This window comes from Sprattus sprattus (genome assembly GCF_963457725.1).
Source record: "Sprattus sprattus genome assembly, chromosome: 17".
Taxonomy (NCBI): Eukaryota; Metazoa; Chordata; class Actinopteri; order Clupeiformes; family Clupeidae; genus Sprattus; species Sprattus sprattus.
In genome coordinates this window covers 2,695,688-2,709,183 of record NC_137915.1, presented here as the reverse complement: position 1 = coordinate 2,709,183, position 13,496 = coordinate 2,695,688, and the positions used below count along the sequence as shown (strand labels likewise).

The following is a 13,496-nucleotide window of genomic DNA, read 5'->3' as shown; positions in this document are numbered from 1 at the left end:
ACTCATAAATGTATGAATGTACTGAGTCTTCCAATCAGATGCACTTCTCCTTTCATCTGCTGGAGAGGCTACAGCCTCTTCCCTGGTGCAGAATTCCTCCTGTCCCTGTTGCTGAGTGTGTGTGTGTGTGTGTGTGTGTGCGTGCGTGTGTGTGTGTGTGTGTGTGTGCGTTCTTGTAGAGACATGGCGTATTTTCGTTTCTCTGATTTGAATTTGTGTTTATGTGTGTGAGTATGCTTACAGACTTATCCGTGTGTGTGTGTGTGTGTGTCCGTTTCTGTGTGTGTGTTTTCAGGCGGAGCGCCCCCCCTCTCCGCTCTCCATGTCCCCCCAGGCCTCCCTGCCCCCGGTGCCCCCCCGGCTGGACCTCCTGCAGCACCGCGCCCCCATCCCTCCGGGAGCCTCCAGCCCAGGAGCCACATCCAAGGCAGGTGCCCTCTCTCCTCCGGGGGCCGGGGCCCCTGCCCTCGCTGCCCTCGCTGCCCTCCAGGGGGGCCCGATGTCCCAAGAGCACGTATGTCACACGGGTGGCACTGATGCTCCAGACTCACTTCAGGCTGTTTGTGTTTATGTTTATGTTTGTTTATGTTTGTTTCCGGGACAAATAAGGGGTTCAAAAAATATTGAAGATGTCTCCTTATCTGGAATGTATGACGCACATGGATGGCACTGATGCTCCAGACTCACTTCAGGCTGTTTTGTGGTTTTGTTTGTGTTTGTGTTTGTGTCTGTGATTGTGTTTGTGTTTTTGTTTATTCCGGGACAAATTAGGGGTTCAAAATACCCCAAAAAATGATTTAAGATGTCTCCTTATCTGGAAGGATAGATGTGTCCGAGAATCTGTAGTTGTGTGTGATTGACACGTGAGTGTTCTGTAGTTGTGTGTGATTGACACTTGAGTGACTGACTGTAGTTGTGTGTGATTGACACATGAGTGAGTAACTGTAGTTGTGTGTGATTGACACATGAGTAACTGTAGTTGTGTGTGATTGACACATGAGTGTTCTGTAGTTGTGTGTGATTTAACACACGAGTGACTGACTGTAGTTGTGTGTGATTGACACATGAGTAACTGTAGTTGTGTGTGATTGACACATGAGTGAGTAACTGTAGTTGTGTGTGATTTAACACACGAGTGACTGACTGTCGTAATCTCTCTGCTGTTTCCTGTAGGCGGGCGCTCATCATAAAGACAAACCCTTGCCTCTGCCCCCCGCCCTGCGTGACCTCCCCCCACCCCCGCCCCCCGACCGGCCCCCACCCACCGGCGGCCCCGACGCCCGTCTACAGAGGCGCCCGCTGCCCTGCACCCCGGGAGGAGACCTCACCCTGGACAAACTGCCCCCCGCCCCGCCCAACCGCGGCGGCATGGCGGACTGGAACGCCCGGCCCGTGCCCAAGGCGCCCAGCGCCCAGGCTCAGAGTGCGGGCGAGGCGCGGGCGGAGCGAGGGGCGGGGGCAGGGGCGGCGGCCTCCCGGGAGCTCTCCAACCGCCACTCGCTGCCCCTGGCACTGCCCTCCGCCATGGACGGACGAGCGGACGCCGGCCGCAACAACAGCTCCGTCAGCCTGGAGCACCAGCTGGTGAGGGGAGACACACACACACACACACACACACACACACACACACACACACACACACACACACACGGACGAGGGGACACTGGACGCAACAACAGCTCAGTTAGCCTGGAGCACCAGGGCTGAGCAGGCACACACACACACACACACACACTCACTCACACACACACACACACACACACACACACACACTCACACACACACACACACACACTGTGGACCAGTAAAGATATCACCTTATAATCACCAATGCGACACCCCTCATCTGGAAGGTGTACATCACTTTGATACAGAGTCGAATGTCCTGACTACTAACCCGTCCGGATTTGCATTTCCATTTTGTGTGTGCTATTCACATTGAGCCTAGGTCTGGTCTGGTCCGGTCCGGTCCGGTCTGGTCTGGTCCGGTCCGGTCCGGTCTGGTCCGGATCGGGACCAACAGGAACTTAGAGTAGAGTCAGGCCGGCAGTTGCACAGCTATGGCCAAACACCGGGGCTGTTTTACTGGCATCAGAAAACACTATGTAGTCCCAAAGTGGTTGTGTGCGTGTGTGCGTGTGTGCGTGTGTGTGTGCGTGTGCGTATGTGTGTGTGGTGGGGGGTGCAGACTGCAGACTGAACACGGCCAAAACTACCAGATGGCCACCTGTCCTTGAAACATCAGAGTTGGCCGAGCAGCTCTACAGTGCGCTAACTCCGTCCCACACTCCCAGAGAAGCTGCGTGATGCTCGCGGCCACTGGAGGCCAGAGAGGGCGTGAAACGGACGAGTCATGCGCGGCGTTTGCTTCGTTTAGTTTAGTCCTCTACGTCTACGGTGACCACTCATGGCCAAAGACCCCGACCCAGATGTACCAGCAGTGGCACGGTTCACCTAGCCTGGCCATTACCAGCCTGTGACTCCATTTCATTCCGTCTTTCAGTCTGGCAAAACGCTATGCATTTTCGTTTCCGAGATGAGCGGGAGCTTAGCTTGAGGTTTAAAATCATTGGAGTTCCCTTAACCAATCAGCAACGTTTAGTAAGCATTCGGTAGATTAAACTCTTCCCAAAGCCAGTCGGGAGAAGAGCTACGACGTCCTTTCCAATCATAAAACTTACAAGAAAATACTCTTGTTCTCCTTTTAATTTTCTGATGTTCTCGAGAGTTGAGACCACTTTTCCGATAGCTTTTCGTGTCTTTTCCTCCAAGGCGAGTTTTGCGTCACAGCTCTGAACTGTTCGCTGATTGGTCCTACAGGATTTTGAGTCCTGGAGACGATTGTCAACGGGGTTGGGCCAGACTGAGTATGAGCTTGAAATCAATTCAGGCGGAAATACGTAGGCTGGTGTCACCAGGCTACGATTCACCCCCCTTTCCAGACCACAGTCGTCTGTTTGTAGCCATGACTACAGCTACCACAGTAACGTACCTGAACTGTAGTAAGGACTGGGTTGACGAGTAGAGAAGATGCATTTTATTGTTCCTTATCTGTTGACCTCATTGTCTGCTCTAAAGATCCAAATCGGGGCGGGTCCAGTGAGCGGTACTATTGTGTGTGTGTAAGAGTCGTGCCTTACAGCTCTGTTGTGTTCCCCTCTAAAGATCCAAATCGGGGCGGGTCCAGTGAGCGGTACTATGTGTGTGTGTAAGAGTCGTGCCTTACAGCTCTGTTGTGTTCCCCTCTAAAGATCCAAATTGGGGCGTGGTCCAGTGAGCGGTGTTGAGTGTGTGTGTGTGTGTGTGTGTGTGTGTGTGTGTAAGAGTTGTGCCTTACAGCTCTGTTGTGTTCCGCTCTAAAGATCCAAATCGGGGCGTGGTCCAGTGAGCGGTTTCGGAGTGTGTGTGTGTGTGTGTGTGTAAGAGTCGTGCTGAGTGTGTGTGTGTAAGAGTCGTGCCTTACAGCTCTGTTGTGTTCTGTTGACTTTGTCTTCTCAGAACTTTGGTGCTTCGGCGTCCGCTTCTGCCGAGTACGACAACCCCAAAGTCAAACCCTCGGCCTCCGCCAACGCCATCTACGCTTTAGCGGCCAGGTAAGTCCATCTGTGTGTGTGTGTGTGTGTGTGTCCGTCCGTCCGTCCGTCTGTGTGTGTGTGTGTGTGTGTGTGTGTGTGTGTGTGTGTGTGTGTCAGTTTGTGTGTGTGTGTGTGTGTGTCAGTTTGTGTGTGTGTGTCCGTCTGTGTGTGTGTGTCCGTGTGTTTGTCATTTGTTTGTTTGTTTGTTTGTGTCCCTGTATGTGGCAGTGATGGAACAGGAGGTAGGACATGCGTCTGGCAGGGTGTGTGTCCTCCTGGCTGTGTGTTTGTGTCCTTGTGTGGGCGTATTATTGTGAGGTGTGTGTGTGTGTGTGTGTGTGTGTGTGTGTGTGTGTGTGTGTGTGTGTGTGTGTGTGTGTGTGTGTGTGTGTGTGTGTGTGTGTGTGTGTGTGTGTGTGTGTGTGTGTGTGTGTGTGTGTGTGTGTGTGTGTGTGTGTGTGTGTGTGTGTGTGTGTGTGTCCCAAGTGTGTATGTGACTGCCATGGAACAGGAGGTAGAGAATGCGTGTGGGAGTGTGTTGGTTCCTAGGTTGAGTGTCCTCTTGGCTGTGTTAAATTGTGTGTGCGTGTGTGTGTGTGAGTTTTAAAGTGTCCTTGAGAAGGACACTGCCTCCCCAGTGTCTGTCAGCAGCAAGAGCGAGCAGCTGGCCCATCAGCGCAGCACACACACACACACACACACACACACGCAGCAGCACAGCAGCACAGCTGGCTCATGTGGACTATGAGACAACCTTAGAGAAAGGAAACCCATTTAATGTTTGTGTATGGATGTGTGTGTGTGTGTGTGTCCTTTTTTTGGGTGTTGTGGTGAACCTGTGTCTGAGAATGTTTTGTGTCTTCCTGTGTGTGTGTGTGTGTGGGTGTGGGGGGGTGTTCTGTGCTTTGTAAGGTTACGTACCTGTCTCAGGGTGTGTGTGTTTTCTAGCTCTAAGTGTGTGTGTGATCATCTCCCCCCCCCCACCCCCCCCCCCCCCCCCCCCCCCCCCACAGGCCTCTCCCCGCGGTGAAGCAGCCGGGCCCAGAGGAGGGGGCGCAGAGTGACGAGGAGTCCGACTACATGATGCCCAACTCCCGCCCCGTCCTGCCCCCCATCACCTCCTCCTCCTCCTCCTTACGGGAGCCATCGCCCCCCAGGGCCCCCCAGCCCCCAGCACTCACCTCCAGGTACCCCACACACACACACACCCCCTAGCACTCACCTCAAGGTACCCCACACACACACACACACACACACACACACACACACACCCTAGCACTCACCTCAAGGTACCCACACACACACACACACACACACACACACACACACACACACACACACACACACACACACACACACACACACACACACACACACACACCCTAGCACTCACCTCCAGGTACCCACACACACACACACACAAACACACACCCCAGCACTCAACTCCAGGTACCCCCCCCACACACACACACACACCCCACACACACACACAAACACACACCCCAGCACTCACCTCCAGGTACACACACACACACACACACACAAACACACACCCCAGCACTCAACTCCAGGTACCCCCAAACACAGACAACCCCCCACACACACACCCCAGCACTCACCTCCAGGTACCCTACAGCACAACCTGTTAAAAACTGTTAAAATACCAACCCTTAAGTAATGTTTTAACCAACTATGGCTACTCATGTACAGTCATTGCCTTGATCTTTGGCAGCTTAGGTCATGTGCATAGAATGTGTGTGTGAGGCCTGCAAAGCTGTGGTCTCTCTAAGAAAAGGGCCAAACACTTCACAAAGTACTGCTCTACATCAGCAGTAATTGGTAGCCTCTTCATCTGGAAGCGCTGGTGTCACCTTTACCCGTAATGCACAATATGGACTGCAATTTAACACTTCATCCAAGCCAAATTTGGATGTTGCCATGTTATGCACTAATTTATCAAATCCAAATAAAGAAGTAAACTTTGTGTGTGTGTGTTGTGTGTTGCCCAGGCCTCTGGTAAATGAGGTGGACTCAGATGGCCAACAGATGTATGAGGCCATGTACAACATCCAGGCCCAGGCCCAGGCCACCTCACTGCCACTGCAGGCCCAGGACTCTGGTAAGACACTCACTCTCACTCTCACACTCACACTCACACACACACACACACACACACACACTCACACACATACACACACACACCCACACACACGCTCACTCACTCACACACACACACACACGCTCACACACACACACACGCTCACACACACACACACGCTCACACACACACACACACGCTCACACACACACACACGCTCACACACACGCTCACACTCACACTCACACTCACTCACTCGGCTACATACATACGTAGGCCATTTCACTACTACAAAAGGCACACAACTAATACTTACACACAGACAGAAAGAAACACAACACACACACACACACACCCCTGACATAGATGTTGACACTGTGCTGTGCACACTTCTCTCATTGACACTGTGAGATTGTAGAGTCTCTTTCCATTTGGGGATTATCTTGAGGTCTCTGATTTTATTTTTGAACATGGTGGTGTATCTGGTAAGAGGTTTAGACCTTTTTAAACAGTAACTCATGTCTGACCTCATACTTCTCCGAAGTAGCTGTGCATTTACAGATATGCTCAAGATAACAAACTCAGACAGAGTCTCCTCCAGTATCTCTAAGTTAAACATTAAGCTGTCGTACAGTTTGAAAGTTGATTTGGCCTTAACGAGCCTGTCCTTGTCCCAGCCAGGGTCTGCAGGGTTAGGGTTAGGGTTATTTGCCTGACTACGGTTTGGTTTCCATACCTCATTTGACTTCACAACTGAAAATGTGCACGCAGGAACAACTTCAGTCAGCCAAGAGTTGTCTAGGGAGGATTTCAAGGGTAGTTAGCACTTTAAAAGTGATAGGTGAAAAATTCACCCTAGTTAGTTCAGGACTCCGGAGCTGCATGAAAGTACATTTATTAGACAGACAAACAACAACAATTGCAATTGGGCTCCCCTCCCAGCCGAGGCTGACAGTGAAGCAATGATAAACTCTTCGCACCAAGTTTATATAGTCAGAAGTTTAGCTTTGAGCAGGGATGATCACGTGGTGGATTTCTCACGTCCGAGGCTCCCTGTCTTGCAAGGATGGCAGTTTTGCACAAGGTCGGAAGAAGCACAGTTCCTTTCTTATCTCCTCTGGTCTAAACATGCTCTTGTTCATATGCAGACTTAGTGGCACCTAATATTCTAGTTACACACACACACAGAAAAGCTGTGCTCCTTCTTTCATAAGCACATAATTCATACAAGGAATATATTAATACAAGTCACTTGATTATTATATTCTTAAGTCATTAACAGTGTTTGGAAATAATCTCTATCAATCCCTCCTTTTATCCGTTTCAATGGATAATCAAAAATTACAATCAAAATCACAAATCATCTTTCTTAAGCATTAATTATCAATTTCAATGGATAACTTCAAAATCATCATTCTGAGCTTCATCACATGGATTTTTGGAACAGAGGTCATTAATGAGCATTGTTTCATCTACCTTAGTAAGTAATTATTAAGCAAAGTTTCCATCAGAGGCACAGGCTACGTATTTGTAAGGTAAGGTATTCGTCGTCAGCAGTTTTAATCATTCCAGCCACCATCTTCTGTATACAGGGTTCTACACAGCATGCACAGGTAGCCAACACACAAAGAATACCCAAAATCAATCCCACACAAGACATCAACATTCCTTCCCATGAGGAAAACATTGTCGACAGGGCACACATAAACCAATCATGCGTGCCAGAACTCGCTTGCATTTTATTTGTAGGATCAGATCTAAGTCTTTCCCATCTCTGGTGTTGTCAGGGACATGTGTGCAATATTGGTCAGTACCAAGCATGACACAAATGCCTCCATTCTCGGCAGTGAGGATCTCAAGCACAGCCGTGTTTTGCCGTGTTACCCTGGAGTTGGCGTGTAGTTCTTCTCTGATCATTTGTAGTCCGTCTCTGGTCAGGTTTTGGAATATCATCTCAGCGTAGTAAAGGAAATTAATCCAATCTGTGTGTGCTCCGATGACGCACCAGGGGCAGAGGGTAGATGCCAGGCCATTTGCTGCTGGGTTCAATGCCTTGTAGTCGTCTGGAATGCCTCAGGGAATGCCCAGGCTGTCGAAACCAGATCCCGCTGTCTCTCCTCCCTCGTACGGAATGCATTGGAACGTTCCTCAGGTACTGGTGTATCTTGGACCTGGGGGTAATCTGAAAAGGTTGTACTAACATTGTTCAAGCACAAGTCCCAGACCAACCCACAGGCAGTGTAGCTCTTAGTTCACCATTCCCACATAACCACCACATATCAGCTATAGCTATATCCTGTACTTCAAGAAGTCTGCCATTCAAACACATCCCCGCAGTTTTACATTCAGATGAAGTATTTAACTGTATTTCTCTTCCATTATCAAGCACATATGTAATGGTTTTACATTGTGTCCAGTGTGCTAGGTGTGCATCGTTCTTTTCCCCAGGTTTTAAATAGCATTCAAACAGAGCATCTTTGCTAATGATGTGTGGAGGTGGTGAAGCATTGTCTGGCATGAAGGGCCAGTTAAAATGTGAACAGTGATGTTGTATAGCTATCATTTATAAGCATGTTATTAGACCAACAATGTAAAATCTCACAGTTGTTGCTAGGAGTCCCCCACATACTTTGGCCCACTTTGCGTAACCTCCCATGACTTTGCAGAGGAATAGACCTTTTACTCCACAATTTCCACTCGGTTCTAATCCCACAGGACAGTACTATATCTACTGCCAGCGTTTGAGACGAGAAGAATCTATACATCAACCCCCCTTTGTAGACTGGTCTTTCTGTCACTGCGGGCAATACCTGGAAACAGCAATGAAAGATGGTCCTTACTCCTCTGCATCCGCCATCTGCAGGCTTACCCGTTTACAGTGAGTCAGATGTATCCACGTGGCTCTCTCAGCTATTTTGACTGTGGTAGATGTTGACAGTAGCACTTGGTCTGCTCTGTCCCACTTGGGCAAGTGGAAGTGTTTTCTTTAGAGGCTGTTGATTAGGACCCAATCTCCTGGCCCAACCTTGGATTCAGCCTCACAGTGTTCCTGTGTAGGGGGGAGAAGTCTGAGAGCATTTAGTTTCAAATATCATCTTTGCCAAGTATTTTCAATCTCTTCGTCTGTTTTGGCAAATGGTTTAAGAGTTTAGGCAGTATAGATTCTTCCATACATCATTTCAAACAGTGATATCTACATGCATGCTTAATATCACTAATTTCTCTCTCTGAATTGGCTTTCAATAGATCGGTTCTTTCTTTTCTACCAGTCCGGCTGACTGGAGGTTGTATGGGCAGTGATTGTCTATGGCTAGACAATATTTCTTTCTTCGTTGGGATTTAACTCAATAAAATCTATAACTGAATGTTAAAACATCTTTCAAACTACATAATTCAATAAGAAGTAAAACAATATAAAATCAATGATGAATGATTAACTTTCTTTCTCAAAAAATAAAAACAAGAACTAAAAATAGATGCTTACTATCCCCTCTTATTGAGGCATGTTTTCACCATGGCTCAATACTGCAGCATATCTTTTAGTATTGTGTGTTTTAATTCTTCAAATGTGTATGTGTCAGATGGTTGTTGCAGTTGAAAGTGTTTTACATAAAATGAATAAAAGCAAGCAGCAATAGCAATATCTGGAGTAAAATAATGGTCAACATCGTATCAGAACCTTATGTTCCAATAGGCTTCTTGGATTACTAAAATCATAATAAAAGAAATAAAAGTAATAAAGCTTTCTGCTAGGTTAGTGGCTTTGTCTGCTTTGTGGTTTCCCAATGAAACTCTTTTGCATGTGTGTGCACTATCAGTGCAATAAGTTCCGCTGCCTGTGCGGAATAGTGTGGAAGTAGTGGCTATGTGTTCAAGGTTTGTTTGCTTGAACCATCAACAATGGTTATATCTCTTTTGGAAAAAGGCATATCTTGTAGGTCAGCGCTGGCTGCCATAGTTTTTATCTGTTTGTGCTGTACGTAAAAGTGTAGCTGGCTTAAATGTCACGCAGTGCTCAAAAGTGATATGAGGCTGTGAGAGCAAAACAAATTAAATAAAAAATAAGCATGTGGAACTTTCAGTGTAAGTGTCTGTTTAGTACAATAGGAGCAGAGGCCTGCACCGTCAAGGCTGCAGCCACTCCTGCTTGTAAACATTCAGACATTGCTTGGGCTACTGGATCTAGCTGTGTTGAATAATATGCCACTGGTCTCAACTTTAAGTCCCCACTTATGCATTAACACAAATATCATACAACCTTTTTCCTTTTTCCTTTTTCCTTTTTCTTTTTTTTTTACAGTCTACAGCTTGTACGAATGGCTTTGTCGTGTATATGCTAAGACAGTAGAACTAACCAATAGTTTCTTAATGTGATCAAATGCTTGCCTTCCCGCTTCAGGCTTTTTAATAATATCTCCAGCTGACATGGTCTGAGAATAAAGTAAACTCTGCAACATTTGTGTTTCTAACGCATGGTTAGGATTCCATTATCTACATAATTAAGTTATTTCCAGAAAATGTATAATTTATTTTTTTGTGTCTGGCAAAGGTGCTTTTTAAAAGATAGCTTTACTTTAGTGAACCACAGCTGCTAATTTTGTGGCCTTGTTTCTACTAAAATCTTCTTATCTGGAGAACAGCACAAGATGTTCAACAACAATTGACTGTCTCTCGAACTGTAGCTAAGTTTGAGCTCATGGCTTGTGAGAATGTAGTCTTTTGAGCCAGCACTCAGCCCCCACCCATCCTGTGTTAGTCCAATGCATCAATCTAAGTTAATATAGTTAGTGTCACAGGCTTAAATTTCTCTTTAAATCGTTTGGCCTAAACAGTGTATATTCTATACATAACATTTTGGGACAACATTATTTAATTTATTCTAAAACCCATGTATTGTTGGAACAATTGTAATGCCCAACCCACATCATATCTCTTCCTAATAAGTTTGTAGAGCATGTTTTTTAAACATAATCTGCATTTTAAATATCTGTCCCGTTTCAGACTCTTCAAAAGTAATGGGTTATGTGTATGACTGCTTTTAGATGTCTCATTCTTTTTCTGTTCTGTGCATGTTATTCTCTGGTTACTGAGGCTCTGGTTCTGCAGGCACCAAAGTCACACAAAACAAAACAAAACAAAAAATCATTGGCTCTCCTGCCACCATTAACGTAAGCTTTTCTCTGTTTGGCGCAACCAATAATGCAAAAACATTTTCAAAGCTGTGTTTACAATTTTCTTTTTGTTGTAGACATTTTAAATCCATCTCTTATTGCCATTATCATGTACGTCTTCTGATTTTGACGCACTTTTTCCCATTTCTAAGTCAATTTTTCTTCTTGTTGTAGTCATTTTATGTATTTCTCCTTTAACTGATATTGAAACCTTTTAAATTACCGTTAGTTTATTCTTCACATTAGGGTTAGTTATGTTTCTATTTTCAGACTCTCATAGTTTGTTCTTGAGATCGCAATGCTGAGTCAACCCGAGCCCGACCAGAGGTCCTCCATCTCACTCGTTTTCTGAGGAGGTTGAGGCCAGGGAATTTCCCTGGGGTGATCAGTCCCCTACTGGTTCCGGGTCAAGGCATCTCAGTAATGAGAAATCTTTAATTACATAGATTATAACTATATTTATCTGGCTTTACCCATTGTAAAAAGTTTGTCTCAACCCCACAGGAAAATAACACACGAGTATTAGTATATTAGAGTATCTCTGACTCTTTTTCTTTATCTCTTAAAGAGACTCCTTAAAATCCAAAATCTTGTTTCCACATATGTCTGTGCATTACACAGTCAGCATTTTCTTGTATTGCCATATGTTTCATGTCCCCTTCTAACTGGGATATGTCATCAATTTTAGATCCCTTGTTTCCCATTTTTTCTTATTGTTAAAATCCGGCTAGACAGGTATGTCTCTATATGTTTCAGACTATATCCTTCTTTATAGCCCTTTTTTTCTTTTTTAACAATGCACCAAGAGGCCTACCAGAAGGCCCAACAGGAAAACAGAAAGTGAAAAGTGTGTTCCCTTCATTCAAGGCGAACAGGAATGTATACAGAAATATCCGGAGAAAATAGGCCTAGGAAGTTTTCAAATTCAGACACAAGCACTATCCTTCACATAAGGAAAATGGCATTCTTTACATATAACCTTTACCGTTTAAAACAAAACTTAACGGTACCCTTCCTTCCACCCTTCATACAAGGCAAACAACCGGAAGGTGAACAGTGCTTATATAACCATATAGCGCGCGCTATCCTTCACATAAGGCAATTGGCATACTTTACATATAACCTTTCGAACGGTACCCTTTTTTTCCCTTCAAACAAGGTGCTATCCTTCACATAAGGCAAATAGCAGGTACGTGAACAGTATTATATAACCTTAGCGCATCTCTGAATAGGAAAATTACAGACAGGAGTCTCTCTAACTCTTGCAATTCGTTCAACACACGGGGCAAACAGGAATAAATCCCTCCATGAACCTTAGTTCCCCTTTCCACCCCACGGCAAACAGGCAAAAAGTTAGTCACAAACCCCACCTGAAGACAAGTGTACGCAAAACCGAAACAAACAAGAACCATATACTGTCGTACACTTACATAAAACAACCAATATACTCACAAACAGCTCGGAGTCCTCCCCCTATAGTCAAATTCAATTCCTTCACTCTCGGCTCTCCTCGCTGGCAGGCCCTGGCCTCCATCCAATTCAATTTGGAGGTCTTTGGAGTCTCGTACTCCTCCATACGGTTCAGGTCCTGATGATTAGACCAGCAAGGAGAGTCGAAGAGGTTGTTGGAATCCCGGACGAGCCCCCAATTATGATAGGTGAAAAATTCACCCTAGTTAGTTCAGGACTCCGGAGCTGCATGAAAGTACATTTATTAGACAGACAAACAACAACAATTGCAATTGGGCTCCCCTCCCAGCCGAGGCTGACAGTGAAGCAATGATAAACTCTTCGCACCAAGTTTATATAGTCAGAAGTTTAGCTTTGAGCAGGGATGATCACGTGGTGGATTTCTCACGTCCGAGGCTCCCTGTCTTGCAAGGATGGCAGTTTTGCACAAGGTCGGAAGAAGCACAGTTCCTTTCTTATCTCCTCTGGTCTAAACATGCTCTTGTTCATATGCAGACTTAGTGGCACCTAATATTCTAGTTACACACACACACAGAAAAGCTGTGCTCCTTCTTTCATAAGCACATAATTCATACAAGGAATATATTAATACAAGTCACTTGATTATTATATTCTTAAGTCATTAACAGTGTTTGGAAATAATCTCTATCAAAAAGTCTTGTCATTTGTTTTATCTCACTTGGGATATGTTTGGCCTTTTTACCTTTGTTGTAGTTCCCTGCAAATAGTCAATCTTACAGACACACATCTCCTTCCCAGACTACAGGGAGCTGCCTCCTTGTAGTTTAAGACATTTTGTCTTATTTCTGAATGTGCAGTCTTAAAAAAATAGCTGTTCTTGGAAGTGTTGTTCAGTTGCGGTCAATCTTTGCCAGCCTTTTTTGGGGAGGGAAAATAGGAACCCTGCCATCCTTAAAAACACATGTTTGTATCTGTTGTTGTGGTGGGTTAGTCATGTAAACACATGTTTGTATCTGTTGTTGTGGTGTAAACACATGTTTGTATCTGTTGTTGTGGTGTAAACACATGTTTGTATATGTTGTTGTGGTGTAAACACATGTTTGTATCTGTTGTTGTGGTGTGTACGTCGTGTAAACACATGTTTGTATATGTTGTTGTGGTGTAAACACATGTTTGTATCTGTTGTTGTGGTGTAAACACATGTTTGTATCTGTTGTTGTG

General features: G+C 45.6%; 1 protein-coding gene across 1 annotated transcript in view; it reads left to right on the top strand.

Moving 5' to 3' along the window:
* The window catches only part of cbl (Cbl proto-oncogene, E3 ubiquitin protein ligase), a 55,479-nt gene that overhangs the window by 40,393 nt on the left and 1,590 nt on the right, over positions 1-13,496 (top strand). The window contains 5 exon segments of the mRNA XM_080855168.1: positions 296-514; positions 1,174-1,584; positions 3,499-3,593; positions 4,589-4,762; positions 5,585-5,694. Of these exon segments, the coding sequence (XP_080711294.1) occupies positions 296-514; positions 1,174-1,584; positions 3,499-3,593; positions 4,589-4,762; positions 5,585-5,694 (1,009 nt within the window).